At 57.6% G+C, this 19,492-nt stretch overlaps 2 protein-coding genes across 5 annotated transcripts in view; one reads left to right on the top strand and one right to left on the bottom strand.

The window, feature by feature from the left end:
- The first annotated feature begins 1,089 nt into the window (after positions 1 to 1,089).
- SLC5A11 (solute carrier family 5 member 11) lies at positions 1,090 to 15,968 on the top strand. Its single transcript, XM_068207367.1, has 16 exons — positions 1,090 to 1,225; positions 4,190 to 4,357; positions 5,162 to 5,233; positions 5,798 to 5,902; positions 6,070 to 6,129; positions 6,498 to 6,602; positions 8,707 to 8,812; positions 9,752 to 9,832; positions 10,313 to 10,518; positions 11,283 to 11,418; positions 11,762 to 11,869; positions 12,130 to 12,280; positions 12,486 to 12,654; positions 12,739 to 12,954; positions 14,016 to 14,151; positions 15,453 to 15,968. Exons 2-16 carry the CDS (start codon positions 4,226 to 4,228, stop codon positions 15,665 to 15,667), a joined length of 1,998 nt encoding a protein of 665 aa, XP_068063468.1. The 5' UTR covers positions 1,090 to 1,225; positions 4,190 to 4,225; the 3' UTR covers positions 15,668 to 15,968.
- A 1,111-nt stretch (positions 15,969 to 17,079) lies between these two features.
- Positions 17,080 to 19,492, bottom strand: part of ARHGAP17 (Rho GTPase activating protein 17) — a 41,820-nt gene continuing 39,407 nt past the window's right edge. For 2 of the 4 annotated variants that reach the window (XM_068207360.1, XM_068207357.1), the window contains one exon: positions 17,080 to 18,060. In XM_068207360.1, the coding sequence (XP_068063461.1) occupies positions 17,930 to 18,060 (131 nt within the window). In that variant the 3' untranslated portion in view covers positions 17,080 to 17,929. Of the gene's footprint in view, positions 18,137 to 19,492 lie in introns of all 4 variants that reach the window. The other 2 variants (XM_068207358.1, XM_068207359.1) reach the window with 2 other exon arrangements.

Here is a 19,492-nt window from a genome sequence, read left to right on the forward strand (position 1 = left end):
GCATACACAGAGAGGCAGCTCAAGACACCTGCAGCACCTTTAGGATCCACCTTTAGGAAAATTCGGGGTTTCCAAATCATAGCAGATCAAATGAACGCATCTCCAATTGCAAGATTCAAAGAGCTACAGTTTATGCTCATCAGAGCTGTGACTGGGAAACAATGAGATAAAATACAGACACTGGGTTTTTTCATGGAATCATCAAGTTTGCACTGGAAGAGGCTTTGAAGATCATCCACCCCTAACCCCTGCCATGGGCAGGGACACCTTCCACCATCCCAGGCTGCTCCAAGCCCTGTCCAACCTGGCAATGGACATTTCCAGGGATGGAGCAGCCACAGCTTCTCCTGTACCAGGGCCTCCCCACCCTCACAGGGAAGAATTTATTCCCAAGATCCCAGCTAAGCCTGTCCCTGGCAGGGTAAAACACCTCCTTAGCAGGTCACCTAGAGTGAAATCCCTGCTGGTAACTTCAAGGCTGGGACATGGATTAGGCTTGTGAGGGCACAGTGCCCATCTTCCATCTGCCCTTCAGGCTCATGGGTCACCTGCCCAGCAAGGGGTTCCTCAGTAGTGCTGCTGGGGATCTGGGCACCCCAGTTCCAGGGATTTCTGAGCTGCTCCTTCCACTGTCACTGTGCTGTGAGGTCCCTCTTCAGCATCACTCTCTGTGTGCTTTGGCCCTAATGGTTTGTCAGGGATTTCAGACAGATGATGCTCAAGACAAACCTCCAGCCTGTTGCCAGAGAGGGACTCGGTTCTGGGATTAACCTGCGGCCTCAGCAGCGTGTTACAAATCCCAGCCCACGGATGGATCCTGCGCTCTGCGAGGCTCAGGCACAAGCACAGAGACAGGACTGGCTGTCAGCTCCTCCCTGTGCCACGGGCTGTCAGCTCCAGAGGACACCAGCCCTGATTTTTTATTGTTCTGTGTCCCTCGCGTAGCCGCACAGATTGCTTAAGAGAATGGCACTCTGTGGAGTTTGACCCGGGAGCCCTGATAGTGAAAATAATGCACTTCTCACCAGAGCCACGGGAGACCAAAAGAGTAACTTCGGTCAATTAGTTTAACTTTGACTATAAATATTCCTTCTCATTCCTTGTGACCCTGTTAACAGCTCCGCTGGCAAACCCCGATTCTCTGGCAATATTTAAGCTGCCTGTCAGTTGGCAGAGCCCTGCTGGTGCCCGGCGCGGGGAGCAGAATAAGACCCAGCTGAGCGCAGTAAGTTCCCTTTCAGCTTCTACCTCGAGTCGGGAGCTCCGTCGGGTTCGGGGCTCTGCTGGGCTGCTCCGGGCCCCGGCGAGCCGTGGTGGCCGGAGGAGGTGGATGGACCTGGGAATGCTTTAAAAAATCCCCTGAGGAGGCATTTAGAGCGCTGCGGTGCCGCCGGGTTACTCGAGAGCCACGTGGGCTGCGCCCCCGGCGCTGCTGATACAGGGCCGGCTGCAGCAGCTTCATTCCCATGCCACGGATGTTCCTTCCTCACAATCTCTGGCGAGGAAAGCGCCGCCGCCTGTGCCAGGCACCGGGGGACAGCGGGCTGTGAGCTGAATTCACAAAACGGGCAAAATTTCCACTGGGCAGAGTCGGGATCTGGGAATCCGCGGCGCTTTCCTGCCCCGGGAGGAGCCGGAGCGGCACCTGCGGCAGTCCCGGGATGTCCCTGCAGGGCATCCGCCCTCGCTCCCCGTGCCGCGGGCACGGCAGGTGCTGCGGAGCTGTCCCCTGTGTGCACACCTCGGGGAGGGACAGACAGACACACTGTCCCCTGTGTGCACACCTCGGGGAGGGACAGACAGACACAGCTGTCCCCTGTGTGCACACCTCGGGGAGGGACAGACAGACACAGCTGTCCCCTGTGTGCACACCTCGGGGAGGGACAGACAGACACACTGTCCCCTGTGTGCACACCTCGGGGAGGGACAGACAGACACAGCTGTCCCCTGTGTGCACACCTCGGGGAGGGACAGACAGCCACAGCCCTGTCCCCCTGCCTGGCACCTCTCGAGGGACAGCCACAGCCCTGTCCCCCTGCCTGGCACCTCTCGAGGGACAGCCACAGCCCTGTCCCCCTGCCTGGCACCTCTCGAGGGACAGCCACAGCCCTGTCCCTCCCGCAGGGCCGAGCCCCGCTGCCCCCGCGCTGTGTGCGGCGCGGCTCCGGCCGAACCGCGCTGTGACCCGAGGCGGACTCGGGCGATCCCTGTGGGTCCCTCCCAGCTCGGGAGATTCCCTGATTCTCAGATTCCCTGATTCTGAGATTCTGCGGCCCTGCTCCACGGGTCCTCGGGGGAAGGTGTCCCGGGCTGGAAGGAAACAGCGGTGCCAGGGGGAAGCTGGAGGTGTGGGAGTGGGGTTAGCAGCTTCCCCAGGCTGACATACCAAACCCTGTTTTTCCTTTCCTAGTTAGAGGTTAAGCGTGCCAGTAAAAACTCAGCAGCAGCCAAGACACATTGGCCCTTAAAGAGGTAAGACAGCAGCGGTCTGGTCATCAGTGCCCTGCATCCCTGCCAGGCGGGAGCTCACGAGGGATCCAGAGGGATCCAGGGGGCTCATAAAGCATGGAAAAGGCTCTGCCGAGGTGCTGAGTGTCCCCAGTCCCAGCCTGGTGCTGGGACCACTGCCCTCAACCGGATCATGGCTCTCTACCAGCTCTGGCACTTGTGCTGGAGGCTGCAGAGTCAGGATACAGCTCCCAGCTGTGGGAAACAGGTGCTGGGACGGTTCCTGCCGCTGGGAACGCCTTATTTATTCATTTATTTATTTATTTGTTGCCTCATCTTTGGCAAATGGATGAGCCCAGCGGTGCTGCAGGGCACAGGGCAGGCCTTGCCCTCCTCAGCCTGCAGCACCTCCATCCTCCAGCTCCTCCACTCTGCTGCTCTCGTGGTTCACCCACCGGGGCAGGAGCACAGCTGGTCATGCTCTGGGCAAGTCCTCAGGCCACCGGTGAGCTGAGGGCAGGTTCGGCTCAGCTCCACACCTGACAGAGGGTGTTGTGGAACCCGTGGGACAGGCGGCTGCCCCGGCCGGGCTTTGCTGCCCTTGGCTCAGAGGAAGAACTTGTCCAACCGCTTGTGATCCGAGCGTCCGTGCCGGGCGTCCCGGCACCCTCGCCACACCTCCTGCAGCCTTTTGGCAGGGGGCAGCCTATAAGTGTCCCCTTACAAGTGCAAGAGAGGCCAAAGGACCCGGCCAGACGTGCAGGAAGGGACCAGCAGACACCTGGCGGTGCCACCGGGGCTGGTCCGGCTGCGAGGCTGGTGACTGCTCCTCCCCGGGGGAACCCTCTCCTCGGCTCAGCAGGGTAAGAGGAACGATCCCAAACCTCCTCTGTGCGGCCCTGAGGGTTCCTTGGGGACCGGCTGCGGCCACCGCTGAGCCAGGGACTGCCCAGGCGGCCTCGGCTGCCTCTCACCTCCTGTCCTGCTCCCAAAGTGCGCCTGAGCTGAGGGAAGGAGGGAATGGGAAGGAACTTCCCATTAATTCAAACACCCGACCAACCTCCCTGCCTAGACTTCATGCTTCATCCCTTCTGCCAAGGGGCAGCACCACGGGATGCTCCAGGGAGCCCTTCCAGGGATCCCACAGTGACGCCACACTTCACCACCAGGTGTTTCTGGAGAAGAAAATGGGTTTTTGTATTCCTTGGTGACACGTTGCCAGTCTGTTCCTGATAAGGAGCAGGGGATGGTTCCCTGGCCCAGGAGGAGACCCACGTGCTCTGCACAGGGCTTGAGCTCTTGCTGTGGCAAAGGAGGAGAATGCCAGCACTGCTGGGGCTCTTCAGGTGCCACCACATCCTGCTGTCTTGTGAGGGACACGTTTCTGGCAGCAGCTCCTCACTGGGGCCAGTCCTGCAGTGCTGCCACCCTGTGCGCCTCAGGCTGTAACCCCCAGCTCTGCTCCTTCCCTCTGCCTGTTCCAGCTGTTTTCACCTTCTCTGTAATGCCCCCGTTTCTCAGCAGTCAGAAAACCACACAAGAAACCCACCAGCGCAGCTGGCCTGCCCGCTGGCAGCATCTCCATCACAGCGAGGGCGTCATGGATGGGGGCAAATGACAGAGACAGGAGCCTGCCCCAGAGCTCTGGCCGCAGCAGCAGCACCTCAGCACCCCGAGCTCCTCAAAGACCAGTCCCCGCCTGCCCGGGGCTTTCCCTGCCCATTCACCCGTCCTTCCACAGGTATATGCAGCAGGACAGAGGAGTGCTCAGGAAGCCATGGACCCCACCAGCGTCCCCCCGGCCTCTGTGACCCCCTCGTGGGACGTGTTCCCCCAGCAGACGCTGGAGCCCGTGGACATCGCTGTGCTCGTGCTCTATTTCCTCTTCGTCCTCGCCGTGGGGCTCTGGGTGAGCAGACACTTCAAACATGTCCTGTGCGCCCCGTTGTGCTGAGAAACGGGGCTGGAATGGGGCTGCTTTTCACTGCGCTCAACTGAACAGCTGGAGGGGGGAGTTTACCCGTCCTTGTCCTCTCCTCAGCCTGGGAAGTGTGCTCACTGTCCCTGGGGAGTGCCCAGGCCTGTGCTAGCCAAGGTTTTGAGAACCCTTGTGAGGAAGAGGCTGTCTGAGTACAAACTATTGCTCACAATGATGTTTTGTTCATCCAGGAAGGAATTGCTGTCCTATAAATCACCTGTGCTTGTCCACAGGGGTCCTGACAGCAGATTCCTTAAATTATTAACATTGTCTATGTATAATTAAGGCAGAAGGACATCCTTTGGCATGGCTTTTGTGACAGCCTGGCTGTCGGGAGGCAGACAGGAATAGCTGCTCCCCTTGGCCGTGGTGCACAGCTCTCAGAGTATTGCGTGGATCATCTCTGGGGAAGGGGAGCCCACGAGTCACACGTGCAGTGCCCAGCATTCCTCCTGAGTGCTCCTGATGCCCAGGCATTCTGCAGTTCTTGCCCAAAACTGCTTGCCTTCCTTTCTGGCCTGGAGCGGTCGAGTTTGCTTGTTACACAAAACATTCCAGCAGGGCGCCGAGGTGATGGAACACTGCCTGTGGCTCGGGGCACGTCCCCCAGCCCCAGGATTTCCAGCAGCAAGTGTCCATCAGGAAAGCCTTCTGTTGCAGCCGGTGGCAGCTCAGGGGCTCTGCTGGGCAGTCCCTGGGTGCAGCCCTGAGCCGTGCCCCTCTGTGTGCCCGCAGTCCATGTGGAAGACGCAGCGCAGCACCGTCAAGGGCTATTTCCTCGCCGGGGGACAGATGGTCTGGTGGCCTGTGAGTACCCCTGTCCCGCCCTGCCCACGGCCCTGAGCTGCACCAACCCTTCTGCTGGGGCACTGCCCGCTTCTCCAAACAGGAATAAACAACCAGGAATTACTCCTGTGCTTTGCCAGTTTCATGTTGGCTTTTCCCCCCGGATTTCAGACTGCCGGGCGAGGCCCAGCCCAATGCCTCACAAAACCTGGCTGCTTCTGGAGATTTCCAGAATTCCCTGGGGCCCCCAGCGCGGACACAGCTTTGTGCTGAGCCTGTGCTGGCTGGGCTGTCTCCTCTGGGCTGGGCTGGTCCCTCAGCAGGTGCTGATGCCACAACTTGACATTTCTACCTGCTCCCCTCACCTTCTCTGCTCACCCACACGAGATTGGATGCTTTGGAAGCAGGATGGTCCCAAACACGCCCACAAATTGGCAGTGAATGGTGAAAGAAGCTGGAGAGAGGTGCCAAGGCCACTGAACCTGTAGGGAAAAGAAGAAGGTGGCAGAGGCTGATTCCATGTCCTCTGCAGCCAGGAGTGGGAACAGCTTCCCTGTGCCAGAGCTGATTTCTCCCCTTCCCCAGGTGGGTGCATCCCTGTTTGCCAGCAACGTGGGCAGCGGGCACTTCATCGGCCTGGCAGGCTCGGGAGCTGCCTCGGGCATTGCGGCCACAGCCTACGAGTGGAACGTGAGTGCGGCAGCGGCAGCCGGAGCCCGCCCTGCCCTGCGGGGACAGCGGGGACAGCGGGGCTCAGCCCCGCTCCTGCTGCGGGGCTGGCCGTCCCCAGCTGCGGGGACGCCTTTCGCAGCCCAGCACAGCCCGGAGCCCCCTCTGACCCTCCCTTCCCTCCGCAGGGGATGTTCTGTGTGCTGGTGCTGGCCTGGCTCTTCCTGCCCATCTACATCGCCTCGGGGGTAGGTGCGGGCTGGCTGTCCCTGGGGTGGTGATGGATGGACTCCCTCCGCCGCTCCTGCAGGGCCTGCCGCTGCTCCCCTGGCTGCCTGGGGTGACAGAGCTGCTGGCAGGGGGCTCAGGCTGCCCCCAGCCCCTGGCAGTGAGCAGAGTCCCTCCCTGTCCCGAGCACGGGGATGGAGACTCATGGTCGATGGAGAGCCCTGTGCCAGCATCGCAGCAGAGCCAAACACCAGCCCAGGGCAGCCCCCGGGGCTCTCCTGCTCCTGTCCCACTGCAAACACCCCCACAGCTCCACGGGGAGCCCCTGGCAGCTCTGGGAATGCCCCAGGGTCTGTCCCACCTTCCCTCACCCCGTGTCCCTCCATAGGTTACAACCATGCCGGAGTATTTGCAGAGACGTTTTGGAGGCAAAAGAATTCAGATATTCCTGGCCATTCTCTACTTGTTCATCTACATCTTCACCAAAATATCTGTAAGTAGGAAAAGAAAAAAAAAGGAAACAGATTGGTTTCAGTTCACTTTGGAAATGTGTGCTGAGCAGTGAGGCTGAGAAATGCAAGGAGTGGCTCTGCCTGGATGAGCAGAGAAGGGTTTGTGATCAAAACACCAAGGAAGAGAGACTCTGTTTTTAAAAAAAACCTACACAAAAAGGAGTAGCTTCTTTTTTGTTGTTGTTGCTCAGTTAGCACCTGAATGCTAACAGGAGGAGGGAAAGCTTGTGTCAGTGTCCTGAGCAATAGTCCATGGCAAGGTGAGGCTGTGAGGGTGGATGTGATGGTTGTTAGATTTTGTACCCCTGGCAGCTCCCAGTTTCTCCCCTTTGCACATTTATTGCCTGTGCAGACACCAGGTGCTGTTACGGCAGGATGGAGGAGCTGGGACAGGGTTAGAAGAGAAGTCTTCATTCCTTTATTGCACCTGTTTGAATAAATAACTGAATCAAACCTTGCACAACAGCTCGGTGGCTGTTCATTAACTGCCAGCCAGGGCATGGATCCGTGGAACAGGCGGATCCCTGCTGGGGTTTTTCCTGTCCCAGAGGGGGACACGGTGTCTGACCCTGCCTCTGAACCTCCCAAAACTTCTGACCGAGGCTTGGAATGCCAGGAGACAGGGAATGGCTTCCCAGAGGGCAGGGATGGATGGGATATTGGGCAGGAATTCTTCCCGGGGGAGATGTGAGGCACAGGTGCCCAGAGCAGCTGCGGCTGCCCCTGGATCCCTGGCAGCGCCCCAGGCCAGGCTGGACAGGGCTCGGAGCAGCCTGGGGCAGGGGAAGGTGTCCCTGCCGTGGCAGGGGTGGGAATGGAATGGGCTTTAGGGTCTCTTCCCACCCAAAGCACTGCAGGGTCGTACGGAATGGATGTGTGAGTCCCGGGGTTCAGATGGCGCCGATGGGGAAGGCTCAGCTTCTGCTCTAGATGGAATGGAATGAGTCCATTTCCATCTGCGGGGATGTGTGACAGTGCAGCTCCTGTACTCGGGGTGCTTTTCCCCTTGTCTGCCCTCCCTCTGCCTGTCCTGGAGCTCTCCGAACCCGCAGCATTTTCACGTAGCTGCGGAGCTGGTTGGGCAGGGCTGGGCCCAGCCCCGGGGACACTTCTGCTGATCACCCTGTCCCCATGGCAGCTGGGACAATTCCCGGGGGAGCCGGGGAGGGGGGGATGCAGGGCAGATTCCCCAGTCCCAGCCCAGCTCCACCCTGGGCTTGGGGAAAGAGAGAAGCTCAGCCCACCCCAGAGCCCTTGTCCCAGGGCTGGGCACGCTCCCCTCTGGTGACAGCCCTGCCACCCCCTCGCTGTCACCGCTGGGACCAGCAGCAATGACCAACTGCCCGAGGAATGTCCTGGTCCTGCTGCGGGGGCCACGTCCAAACCAGGCTGGGCCCGGTAAAGGGGGGGTTGGGGGCTGAACGTGCACACTGGGAGGGGCTGGGTGGTGCTGTCCTGCAGTGTGTGACTGTCCCTGCTGTCCCTGCTGTCCCTGCAGTGTGTGACTGTGCTGTCCTGCAGTGTGTGACTGTCCCTGCTGTCCCTGCATTGTGTGACTGTCCCTGCTGTCCCTGCTGTCCCTGCAGTGTGTGACTGTGCTGTCCTGCAGTGTGTGACTGTCCCTGCTGTCCCTGCATTGTGTGACTGTCCCTGCTGTCCCTGCAGCGTGTGACTGTCCCTACTGTCCTGCAGTGTGACTGTGACATTGCTGTCCCTGCAGCGTGTGACTGTCCCTGCTGTCCCTGCAGTGTGTGACTGTGACACTGCTGTCCCTGCTGTCCCTGCAGTGTGTGACTGTGACACTGCTGTCCCTGCTGTCCCTGCAGCGTGTGACTGTCCCTACTGTCCTGCAGTGTGACTGTGACATTGCTGTCCCTGCAGCGTGTGACTGTCCCTGCTGTCCCTGCAGTGTGTGACTGTGACACTGCTGTCCCTGCTGTCCCTGCAGTGTGTGACTGTGACACTGCTGTCCCTGCAGTGTGTGACTGTGCTGTCCTGCACTGTGTGACTGTCCCTGCTGTCCCTGCAGTGTGTGACTGTCCCTCCTGTCCCTGCATTGTGTGACTGTCCCTGCTGTCCCTGCAGGTGGACATGTACGCCGGGGCCCTGTTCATCCAGCAGGCCTTGCACTGGGACCTGTACATCGCCGTGGCCGGGCTGCTGGCCATCACTGCCGTGTACACCGTGGCCGGTGGGTGCTGGGGACACACCTGACCCTGACCTGCCCCTGACCAGCACTGACCTGACCCTGACCTGCCCCTGACCTTCCCCAGACCCATCCCCAGCCCCTGCCCTGCCCAGCCCACTCAGCTGAGACATTCAAGTGTCCCAGGCCAGGCTGGACAGGGCTTGGAGCAGCCTGGGGCAGTGGGAGGTGTCCCTGCCATGGCATGGATGGGCTTTAAGGCCCCTTCCAACCCAAACCATCCTGGGCCTCCATGATTCATGCCTTGCACTATGTCCTGCCCCACAGCAGCCTGGTTGTGCCATGAGTATGGATACTGGGGTGGGAAGGCAATTGAAAGCTCACATTTTTAGAAAAAATTGCCAGGTGAGGGTAAGTGAGCCTCCTCAGAGGCCGCCCCAGGTGGGAGCAGGTCTGCTCTGCCTCAAGGAGAAGCTCTGCCAAGGCATTCTCAGGGTGCACTTCCCTGGTTCCCGGCTCCGCGGAGGTGTGAGGGATTTGCACCACAATGAGCCGTGTAATGCGGAAAGACTCCAGGCTTGGATGCCCTTTCAGGGCTTAGGAGTGGCCAAATGGAAAACTGCCACACAGAAACCCCAGACAAATAAAGGTTATTCCTTTCCCACTGCTCACCCCCAGTGATGTAAAATCACAACCCCTTTATTTTTTCCTCCTTTTTTTTCAGCTTGGGCTTTGTTTTAGAGCTTTCCCATGTAGTTCCCGTAGAACTACTTCTGCTTTTGGCTTACAGTGACAAAATGGTGACTCGTGATGACTCAAATCCTGAGAAATTCCGAAGTGTCAAAGTTGCCCCCAGCATGGACAGAACCCCCCAGCCAGGCTCAGGGCTCGGCTTGTGCTGCTGGGCAAGAGCTTGTGCAAAGTGTGAAGTGCTGTGACAGAGCAAGCCCAGCTCATCCCAGTTTGTGCCTCTCTGCTCTCCAGGTGGCCTGGCAGCCGTGATCTACACTGATGCCCTGCAGACCCTCATCATGCTCATCGGGGCCGTGTCCCTCATGGTCTTCAGTGAGTGTTTGCCTGGGGGTTTGTCACTTACACTGTGACAGAAGCCTCATCAAGTTAAATATTAGGGAGAAATCCTTCCCTGGCAGGGCGGGCAGGCCCTGGCACAGGTGCCCAGAGCAGCTGTGGCTGCCCCTGGGTCCCTGGCAGTGCCCAAGGCCAGGCTGGATGGGGCTTGGAGCAGCCTGGGAAGGTGGAAGGTGTCCCTGCCGTGGCAGGGGTGGCACTGGCTGGGCTTTAAGCTGACACTGGGGGGACTTTAAGAGCCCTCCCAACCCAAAGCATGCCAGGATTCTGTGATTCCATAGGAGAGGCAGCACCTGCTCCAGCCAGCAGTGAGAATGTTCCCCAGCCCAGTGTGAGAATCAAGAGCTTCTGATTTTTAAGGAATGCTTGTGGAGCATCACCCACAGTGACCCAGAGACTGGAATCAGAGTCCTGACCCAAGGGGATGCAGTAACAGCTTCTCATGACCCATTTCAGGTTTTATTGAAGTTGGTGGCCTTGAAGGTTTACAGGCAAAATACTTTGATGCCATTCCCAGCATCCGCAAGGAGAACAGCAGCTGTGGCTTGCCCAGGAAAGATGCTTTCCACATTTTCCGAGACCCTGTCGACTCTGACCTGCCCTGGCCAGGAGTCTTGGTGGGAATGACCATCCCATCCCTGTGGTACTGGTGCACAGATCAGGTGGGTCACTGCTCGTTCCTGTGGCTGGGTGAATCCCATTGCAAACCTGGGGGTTGCCACCACACCTGGACTGATTTTCTGAGGGGTATCATCAGTAAAATCTTATTTTACCATCATCAAAATCAGATGGTTAAGGCCTAAGGAAGGAAATCTTGATATGCACAAGTAAATATTAGTAATCATCTCCATGGAAAAAGGGGTAAGAATGTGTTTGTGTCTATAAATAAGTCTTTTTTTTGTTTGTTTGTTTGTTTGCTTTTTAACTTGATCCTTTCGTTCCTTGTGAACCACCTGTGAATTTCTTCTCTCAGCTTTCCCAGGGTCTGGCTCCCATCCCTCCCAGTGACACCATCAGAGCCAGGGTCCTGAAGCCCTAAAACACCTCCTGCTGCTCCTGCTCTCTTGTGCTTTCTTGCTCTCTTATTTAACTCTGCCCCTTTCAGCTCTGTCCTGCTCCTTGGCCAGGCTCCTCCACAGGGTCAGGGAAGTCCCCAGAGCAGGAGGAATGGAAAATCCTGGGCATGGGTAGGTGAGGGCCAGGCCCTGCAGCACAGTGTCCTCCCAGGCTCGGCTGGAATGGCACAAAGCAGTGCCTGTGCATCTGAAAGGAGCCAGGATGCAAAGCAACGGCTCCAGAGGCACAGCCAAGCTCTGTGATCACCCTCTGAGACTTCCAGAGTTCAGTGGAGATCAAAGTCAGGATCGCTCCATCCCAGCCAGCTCCTGCTGCTGGCGGCCAACCCAAGCCATTCCTTCATTCCTAGGTCATTGTTCAGAGGTCCCTCGCTGCCAAAAACCTCTCCCACGCCAAAGGAGGCTCCTTGATGACCTCCTACTTGAAGATTTTGCCCCTCTTTATGATGGTAATGCCAGGCATGATCAGCCGGGTTCTCTTCCCAGGTAAGTGCTGAGGGAGAGATCTCTTCCCTCCCTCTGGCTGTGCCAACTGCACAGAGCTGGAGAAGCCTTTCCTCAATAAGCTGAGCGGTCCCAACACATCAAATGCCCAACACACGAAGAAATTTTCTTCCAGTGAGGAGCTGGAGGATGCAGATCCTGCCAGAGCAGCCCTAGACATCCCCTGTGCTGAGCTAGCCCTGTGTCACTGGCTGGAAGCCCCCCAAGCTCTCCAGTATTTCCCTTAGAAAGCAGTTTACACCGTTCAGCAGAGGAACCTGTTCAGGGACACTGGTGTGTGCTGTGCCTGGAAATGCTGCCTCTCACTCCCCACTGCTTGTTTCAGATCTGGTGGCTTGTGCAGACCCAGAAATTTGCCAAAAAATCTGTGGGAACCCCTCTGGCTGTTCTGATATTGCTTACCCCAAGCTGGTGCTGGAGCTCCTGCCTGTAGGTAAGAGCCTGGTGATGGTTCTGGCACTGGTGGGGTTGGCACGTGGCAGCCACAGGCGTCTGGGAGGGAAGTTCAGAGAGGCAAATAGCCTGGAATTGTCATTTAGTGGGGTTTGTGTGGGACGAACCTATCACTGTCATTTTAAATTGGAGCTAAAACCAGTTTTAAAAGTCTGTTCTAGCCCACAGAAGACCTTGAGGCCACCCTGCAGTGGAGCCACTGAGGGTTCCTCAGGGTGGCTCTGCCTCTCCTTGTTCCAGGACTCAGGGGCCTGATGATGTCCGTGATGATTGCAGCCCTCATGTCCTCCCTGACTTCCATCTTCAACAGCTCCAGCACCATTTTCACCATGGACCTCTGGAAACACTTCCGTCCTCGCTGCTCCGAGTGGGAGCTGATGGTCGTGGGCAGGTGGGGAGAACTGGGATGAGCTGGATCAGAGCCTGGGTGCCAAACGCAGCTGGGCACAGCTGCTGAGGTGACACCACCCTGCCCAGCGTGGGCAGGACTGCAGCGGAGGCTTTTGGGCTGTGGGACACCTTGGTCACAGTCTCACCCCGAGCAACAGGAGAAGCAGGGCCCGAGCTCACAGGAAGGGCCCCTTTGTCTCCCCCAGGGTCTTTGTGCTGCTGCTGACCGTGGTGTCCATCCTGTGGATCCCCCTGGTGCAGGCTGGCCAGGGCGGGCAGCTCTTCATCTACATCCAGTCCATCAGCTCCTACCTGCAGCCGCCCGTGGCCGTGGTGTTCATCCTGGGCTGCTTCTGGAAGAGAGCCAACGAGAAGGTAGCGGCTCTGCCGGCCCGGGAGCAGCCCTGCACCCTGCTGGATGCTGCTCCAACACAGAATTCCCTTCCCTCCCCTTCCCAGGGTGCCTTCTGGGGGCTGGTGGTGGGGCTGCTGCTGGGTGGCGTCCGCCTGGTGCTGGACTTCATCTACCCCGAGCCGCGGTGCGGCGAGCCCGACGGCCGGCCCGGCGTGGTCAAGTACATGCACTACCTCTACTTCTCCATGGTGCTGGGAGCCATCACCGCCCTCACCGTGCTCGTGGTCAGCGTGGCCAGCGAGCCCCCGGCCCCCGAAATGGTGCGTCACCCCCTGTGCTCCCTTCGCCCCAAACGCCTTCCAGGGTGCCCCACGCTGCATCCCTGGGGAGAAACAAGCTGCAGATGCAAGCCTCTGTTCGTTCTTGATTTATGGTCACACCTGGAGCAGTGACCCCTCCTCTGCTCCGGCCCCTTTGCTGCTGTTTCTGATTTGGGGCCCATAAATCCCACCCTGGAGACTGGTCAGCAGTAGATTCTACCAGGAGCTGCTGTTAAGTTCAAGCACGTGTGTTTCATCCATGACAAATTAGCCTTTCCCCCTCTATTTTCCAAGAAATTCCAGCTTCTGGGTCATCTTTTACTAACTCTCTTACTAACTCAGCGAGGAAATATTTTTCCTCACAGAAAAGAGAAACCCAGTGCAGGGAGCACCTCTCCTCTGGAGCAGGTTTGTGCCAGCTTGACTGTTTTCAGTATTTGTCCTGGTGCTGAGGCACTGAGAGCAGAAAGGAGGGGCAGGGGGGCTTCAGAGCTCACACAGCAGCACATCCTCCTAAAAAACCCTAAAACATCCTCCTGCTTCAGGACAGGGCTAACCCTAACCTCAGAAATGCCCAGCAAGGGAGATGCCCGGAGGTGTGTGATCACTCCAGAGCTCACCTGCCCTCCCTGTAACAGCTTTTCCTCACCTCCAGCCTGAATCTTTCCAGCTTTATGTGGTGCTCATCCCTCTCTATCCACACTGCCATTGAGAACATCCCCCTATAATGAGTCTTTTAGATATATGAAGGAAAAAACACCCCTCTTTCCCACCTGTTGCCCCTTCTCTCAGCACCCCTATTTCAAGCCAGCCCTCCCTGGCCGCAGTTTCCGTTCTTCTTGCTCCTCCCTGACCTGCTGGCAGTCTGTGCCCAGGGACGGAGCTGTCCCCTCAGTGCAGACCTCACAGACCCGTTTTTCGGAGGTGGAGGACGAGCGGCTGCTGTGTTCCAGGGGCCACCGCGCCCCGGCTGCTCCCCGGGGCAGGAGGGCGCATTGCGGCCGCTCTCCGCGGGCAGCCCGGGCCGGCGGTTCCTGACCAGCACTCTTCCTTGCCATCAGATAAGTCGGCTCACCTGGTTCACCCGTGGGGATGCTCGGCCCAGGCAGGAGCCGGCAGCCGGCCCCGGAGCTGCCAAGGAGCCGCTGCAGCTGGAGCTGAGCCCCGCTGCCGAGAGCAGCTGCGATGGGAGCAAAGGTCAGTGCGCGGCGACCCCACCCCACAGCCCCTTCCCCACGGCCTGCAAGACAGCGACCCTGAGAGCCCTTCCTCTGCCGTTCTGGAGCTGCAGGGTGTGCGGAAAGAATCACAGAATGAATGAAAAGAGAGTGCTGAGCGGGGAGGGCCCCACAGGGATCATCCAGCCCAGCCCCTGGCCCTGCACAGAGCCCCCAACAGCCCCACCTTGAGCATCCCTGCAGCGCTGGCAGCCCCGGGCCGTGCCCATTCCCTGGGGAGCCTGGGCAGTGCCAGCACCCTCTGGGGGAAGAGCCTTTCCCAAAACCCAGCCTGAGCCTCCCTGGCCCAGCTCCAGCCGTGCCCTGGGTGCTGTCCCTGTCCCAAAGCAGGGATGGGAGCTGCCCCTCGGGAGGAGCTGCAGAGCTCAGTGAGGTCTGACCTCCATCTCCTCTTGTCCAGGGGCAAAAAGGCTTTACCTGACATTTTACCTAAGCAGGAGTTCAGTTTCTTTTCCAGCTCTCGATGGCATTACAAAAGCTTGACACAAAGGAGCTGGAGGGGATACAGAGCCATGGCCACTATCCCGTGGCTGGTGCCGTGGCCCCTGCTGCCAGAACTGGCTGGAAGAGGGGAGGGTGGAGGAAAACACAGTAACGTTGATGAAATTCCCTTTTTTCCCAGCGGTGTTCTCTGATCAGCTCTAGCAGCAGGGAGAACCCAGAGCCCTGGGCCGAGCTCTTGGCAGATCAGTGAAGGAGGACTTGCATTTTTTACAGCTTGTGCTCCTTGGTACTGGGCAGAGCTGCCCGTGCATTCTGCAGCCATGATTCGCATCCCTTGTCTCTGCCAGGCTCAGGCCCCTGTTTATGCAACGTGTCGGCCTTTGCTGCGTGTCCCTTTGGTCTGTGACAAGCTGCTGTGGGTTAATGAGTGATGGTGCAGCTCTCCCGCTGCTGGGGAGTCTCACACTCGTTGGACACGAGCGCTGCCTTCCCAGCGTTCAATGACGTGTGTCCCAAGGCACTGGGAAGTCCAGCTTAGAGGTGTGGCAGGATGGACTGGAGCAGCACTCAGCCGAAGGGCACCAGGCAGCCACAGCTCAGTTTTGAGGTTTGGTTTATCGTTACCGTGGCTGCTGGAAGAGCAGAACCTGAGCTCAGAGCCGCAGGGAGGATGGAACTGGTGCTGCAGGTGCTGACTGCAGGAGTGCCAGCGTAGGCTGGAGACCACGGGCGCGTTTCTGCGCCAAACCCCCTGCGCAGGAGCGCGAGGCACTCCTGGCTGTGCTGGCCAGGCTCACCCCTCGTCTCTGCTTCCAGGTGCAGCCGAGGCCAAGGGGAGCTGGAAGCTGCTGAGCACCTTGCTGTGGCTCTGCGGGATGGAGAGCAGGCAGGAGGGGGCTGAGAACGTGCCCAAAGCCGAGCCCCTGCCCGCGGTGTCCCTGGAGGAGAAACCCCTGGTGAAACACGTGCTGAACGTCAACCTGCTCCTGTGTGTGTGCGCCGGGGTCTTCCTCTGGGCATACTTCGCATAGCCAGGGGGCTGCCAGGCCACACAGCAGCATCTAATCCTAATTGGTGTAAATATTAATCATTAGCAGAGGGTTCATGTAATTCCTAATGCTTTCTCAAATTTATTTCTTTATTTAAGATGTTTTAAAGACATAATATTTTCCTTATTTCTAATGGGGGCCTGGCTGTGCACTTGGCACTGGCACCATCAGACCCCACCTGGCACCAACCAGCTGAGGAAGGTTGGTTTGGTTATTTTAAATATTTAATTTTGCTCTTTGGCCTTAGAGCACTGCCTGGAATTCAGGAAGCCTGGACTCTCTTTCTATTTATGCCTCCATAACCAGCTACGACCACTTGGGTTCCCTCTGGTTCAGCTCCTCTGGCCTTGAGGGACAAGAGTGACACCTCGAGTGCCCAGAGCAGAGCCAAGGGCTGTTGTCTGGGCTCTGTTGTGCCTCTGTGCCCGTTCAGCTCCTTCCCTGTGTGCAGTGAGTGCTGCTGGGCCTGTCCGGGACCACTGACACTCCAATGGCAACACCAACACCAGCACCCAGCGTGGACACTGCCCCACAGCTGCTGCCGGGGGCACCTGAAGGACCTAAACCAGCCAAACCACCAGGTGTGCCAGGGCAGAGGTGCCCAGGGGCAGCCCCTCATGGCCTGGGCACCCACAGCTGTTCTGGGAGTGCCTCAGCAGAGAACCCTGGGCTGGGACCACCACTGGCCCCGGGCTGGGACCACCACTGGCCCCGGGCTGGGACCACCACTGGCCCTGGGCCTCGTGCAGCTGCAGAGAAACATTAAAGAGTGAGAGCTGCTCCCTGTCTGCCTGGAGTCTGTGGGGATGGGGGGCTGCCAAGACCTCTGGGCCCCACGCCCAGGCTGGAGGAGGCTCCTCCTGGAGCCCCTCACCTGCCCTGGCTCCCTGCAGAGCCTGCTCCCCTGCCCAGGCTGCTGGGGGTGGCCAGAATTCACTAAATACTGCAGGGTCAGAGCAAACCTCACCCCCAGAGCTGCCAGTGCTGCGTGTGCAGGCAGTGACAGCAGGCAGGACCAGGCAGGAGCACCTGGAAACCTGCAGCAGTCCACAGAGTCAGGAAATCCTCTTGTAAGGAAATCCCACGTAAGGGGAATTCCTGAGCATGTGAAACACTGCTGGAAACCCTGGGGGAGAGAGGCACTGCACAGTTTGGGGGATAAACACCAACAGCAGTCACAGGACTGGAGTCTGTGGCTCTTCAGACTGCATTTAGAGTTACAAAGGATTTGTTACAGGGCTGGTGTGGTGAAAGAGGAAGGTCTCAAAGTGCTCCCACTGAAGTCCTTAAGGGAAAACCAAGCTGAGCAGCCAGTGACTCCAAGCTACACAGTCCAGGGGATCGCCGTGACCTTCAGGACCAAGTGGAAGCAACAAAACTAGAATAAAGATGCCTTAAATTGACAAAAAACAATCTTTAATTTTATAAATGTTCACTCAACTTCTGAATCCAAACAGCTGTTTCAAAGTTCTTTCAAAATTCAACCGTTTTCAACAAAAGCACAAACCCCATTTCCTCGGTTTCCTCGTGAAACAGTTGCCAGTTGCACATGAACAAAGCAGGTTAATACAAATAACTATGAAATCAGGGTAAGTACTGATCCTAAGTAGCAATGAAATGATTAAAGAGACAGAAGTTCCTCCTACAGCACGACAGTCCTTCAAGGCACTGGATGCATCCACAGTTCCACAGGGTGACTGAGAACCAGCAGTCACCACCAGCACTGGGGCAGGGGTTTGGTTCATGGCTCGAGGGGAATCTGCAGCAAATCCGAGAGGGAATGTCCCTTGGGAGGCAGCTCCTGGTACGGGCTAAGAACTACAAATAACCTCTAACCGTGCCGTGAGAAGGATTATTTCCGTAATACAGACATGCACTTTAAATAACTACTGTTCTGCTCCTTACTCTTTTGGAATTTCTGCTAATACCACCTGTATCAGCACTGACCACGCTTCCTAGGCGAGTTCCTGCAGGAATTCATTCCTTCCATCCAAGAGTTTGAAAACCGTTGTCCAGACCCAGATCATTAAACTTCTTCTGAGGGCGAAACCGGAGCGCGGCCAAAGGTCGGGCTCCATTTTCTCAGAGGTCTTCTCCAACCTCGGCCACCCTGGAGACCAGTGTCCCCACGAGGCTCCAGCCCCAGCTGTGCACAGCTGTGCCACGCTGCCAGAAGAAGCCTTTCCCTGGTAGGTCTGCGGGTTTTCCCCCCGGAGAGGAGCCTGGGGAAGCCGGAGCGCCGGGTCACAGCGCGGTGCTCTCCGTGTCGTTGTCAATGTCCAGCAGCAGGTGGTTGTGCAGCTCTCTGCCTGCCGGCTCTGCAGGAAGCTCTGGAGGAGGGTTTGGAAGTGGTTCTGGAATACTGGGATTAGAGTCTGCACAAAAAGGGAACAGCAAGTTTAGCAGCCGGGCCAGGGCCAGCTCACTGAGTCGGGAGTTCCTGGGCATTTCCTTAGACAGAGAAGGGAGAGCAAAGGTCAAGGAAGGCTCCTGGAACAGAGCTGGCCCCTGTGGGCACACAGGGCTGAGCCCAACTGAACGGCTCAGACTGCTCCTCCTACACACCCTGGGTCAGTCCTGGGCAGAGTAACAAACCCACTTCTTCCTGAAGGAGGGAGGACAGCGAGTGTGATTTAGGATCAGATCCCTCAATGCCCCTGGAGAGCTACTCTGGACTTTCGTGTCAAAACACTCAGTGAAATAATTTGACACCTAAATCATCCACCAGGGAACACCACCTGTGACTTAGAGAAGCAACAGGAACAAGGATGGTGTCAAAAGGAGGCAGAAGCTATTTACACCAAGTGCAGATTAAACCTCTCTCTTGTGTAAAGAGGGCATGCCATGGTCTTTGCCTCTTCTGAGGAGAGAATTTCGTTCAAGCCCAGGTGTCCAAAAGGGACCACAAAATGCTGTATCTCTGGTGACTGACTGCCCTGGCAGCTAGAATTATCAGACCAGAAAAACCCCTAGCAGCTCAGAAAAAAAAGGTAACTGAAAATCTTGTCAGGATTTTGGAAAGCTGATTTACAACATGCCATGACATCCCTTACTGCAGTCCAGCAGCTGCTCCACATAGGAAGTAATTTAGATCACTTAGATCAACAAAAAATCAAAATAAATGCCTTGTTTTCAAGCACAGGAGGTGCAGACAGGCATCCTAGAGAGACTGGGACTCATAACTCAAGCATGAAATCCTGAAGTTAACCCAGAAGTTACTGCAGAAAAGCCTCAAGTTGAAGGTTTCTGAGCTAAATGACCTGGAAGAGGGGAGAGCAGCCCCTGGGCACAGCCTGCCCTGCTCCTGAGCCCCCCCAGCCTGCAGGGATCTGTGTCCTGGCATCCTGCACCGAGCAGCTGCAATCCCATCCTGGTCTGGCCGGGCACTGAGCAGGAGCTCCAGCCACAGAACCCCAGAATGGTTTGGGCTGGAAGGGACCTTAAATCCCATCCCACCCCACCCTCTGCACGGGCTGGGACACTCCCAGCGGCCCGAGCCCCTGGAGCAGCCACGCTGGGAGGCTGTGACACGGGCAGGGAGCACTTGTGGCACAGGACAGGGCAGTGACACCGGATACAGCAGCAGCCTCTGCATGGAACAGGTCTGGGTTTTCTGTACACGGAGACAGCACAAGGTGAGAGTGGCCAGGAGACACCAAGAGCTTCACATTCTGCTCTCCAAGGCTTTAGTGGGTTAATGGGAGCAGCAGCAGCCCCTCTCTGGCCATGCCGGGACACACACAGCAGGGCACTGGGGGGGTTAGTAGTTAGCACACACATCATTAGCAATTAGCAATTAGCAACAGT

This window comes from Anomalospiza imberbis, chromosome 16 (assembly GCF_031753505.1).
Source record: "Anomalospiza imberbis isolate Cuckoo-Finch-1a 21T00152 chromosome 16, ASM3175350v1, whole genome shotgun sequence".
Taxonomy (NCBI): Eukaryota; Metazoa; Chordata; class Aves; order Passeriformes; family Viduidae; genus Anomalospiza; species Anomalospiza imberbis.

What these genes read in the sequence shown, in the direction of transcription:
- SLC5A11 (XM_068207367.1), top strand. Translation starts at nt 4,226, where the DNA reads ATGGACCCCACCAGCGTCCCCCCGGCCTCTGTGACCCCCTCGTGGGAC. An exon ending in ACATCTTCACCAAAATATCT is followed by an intron (nt 6,603 to 8,706) that starts GTAAGTAGGAAA and finishes CTGTCCCTGCAG; the next exon opens with GTGGACATGTACGCCGGGGC. An exon ending in GGTACTGGTGCACAGATCAG is followed by an intron (nt 10,519 to 11,282) that starts GTGGGTCACTGC and finishes CTTCATTCCTAG; the next exon opens with GTCATTGTTCAGAGGTCCCT.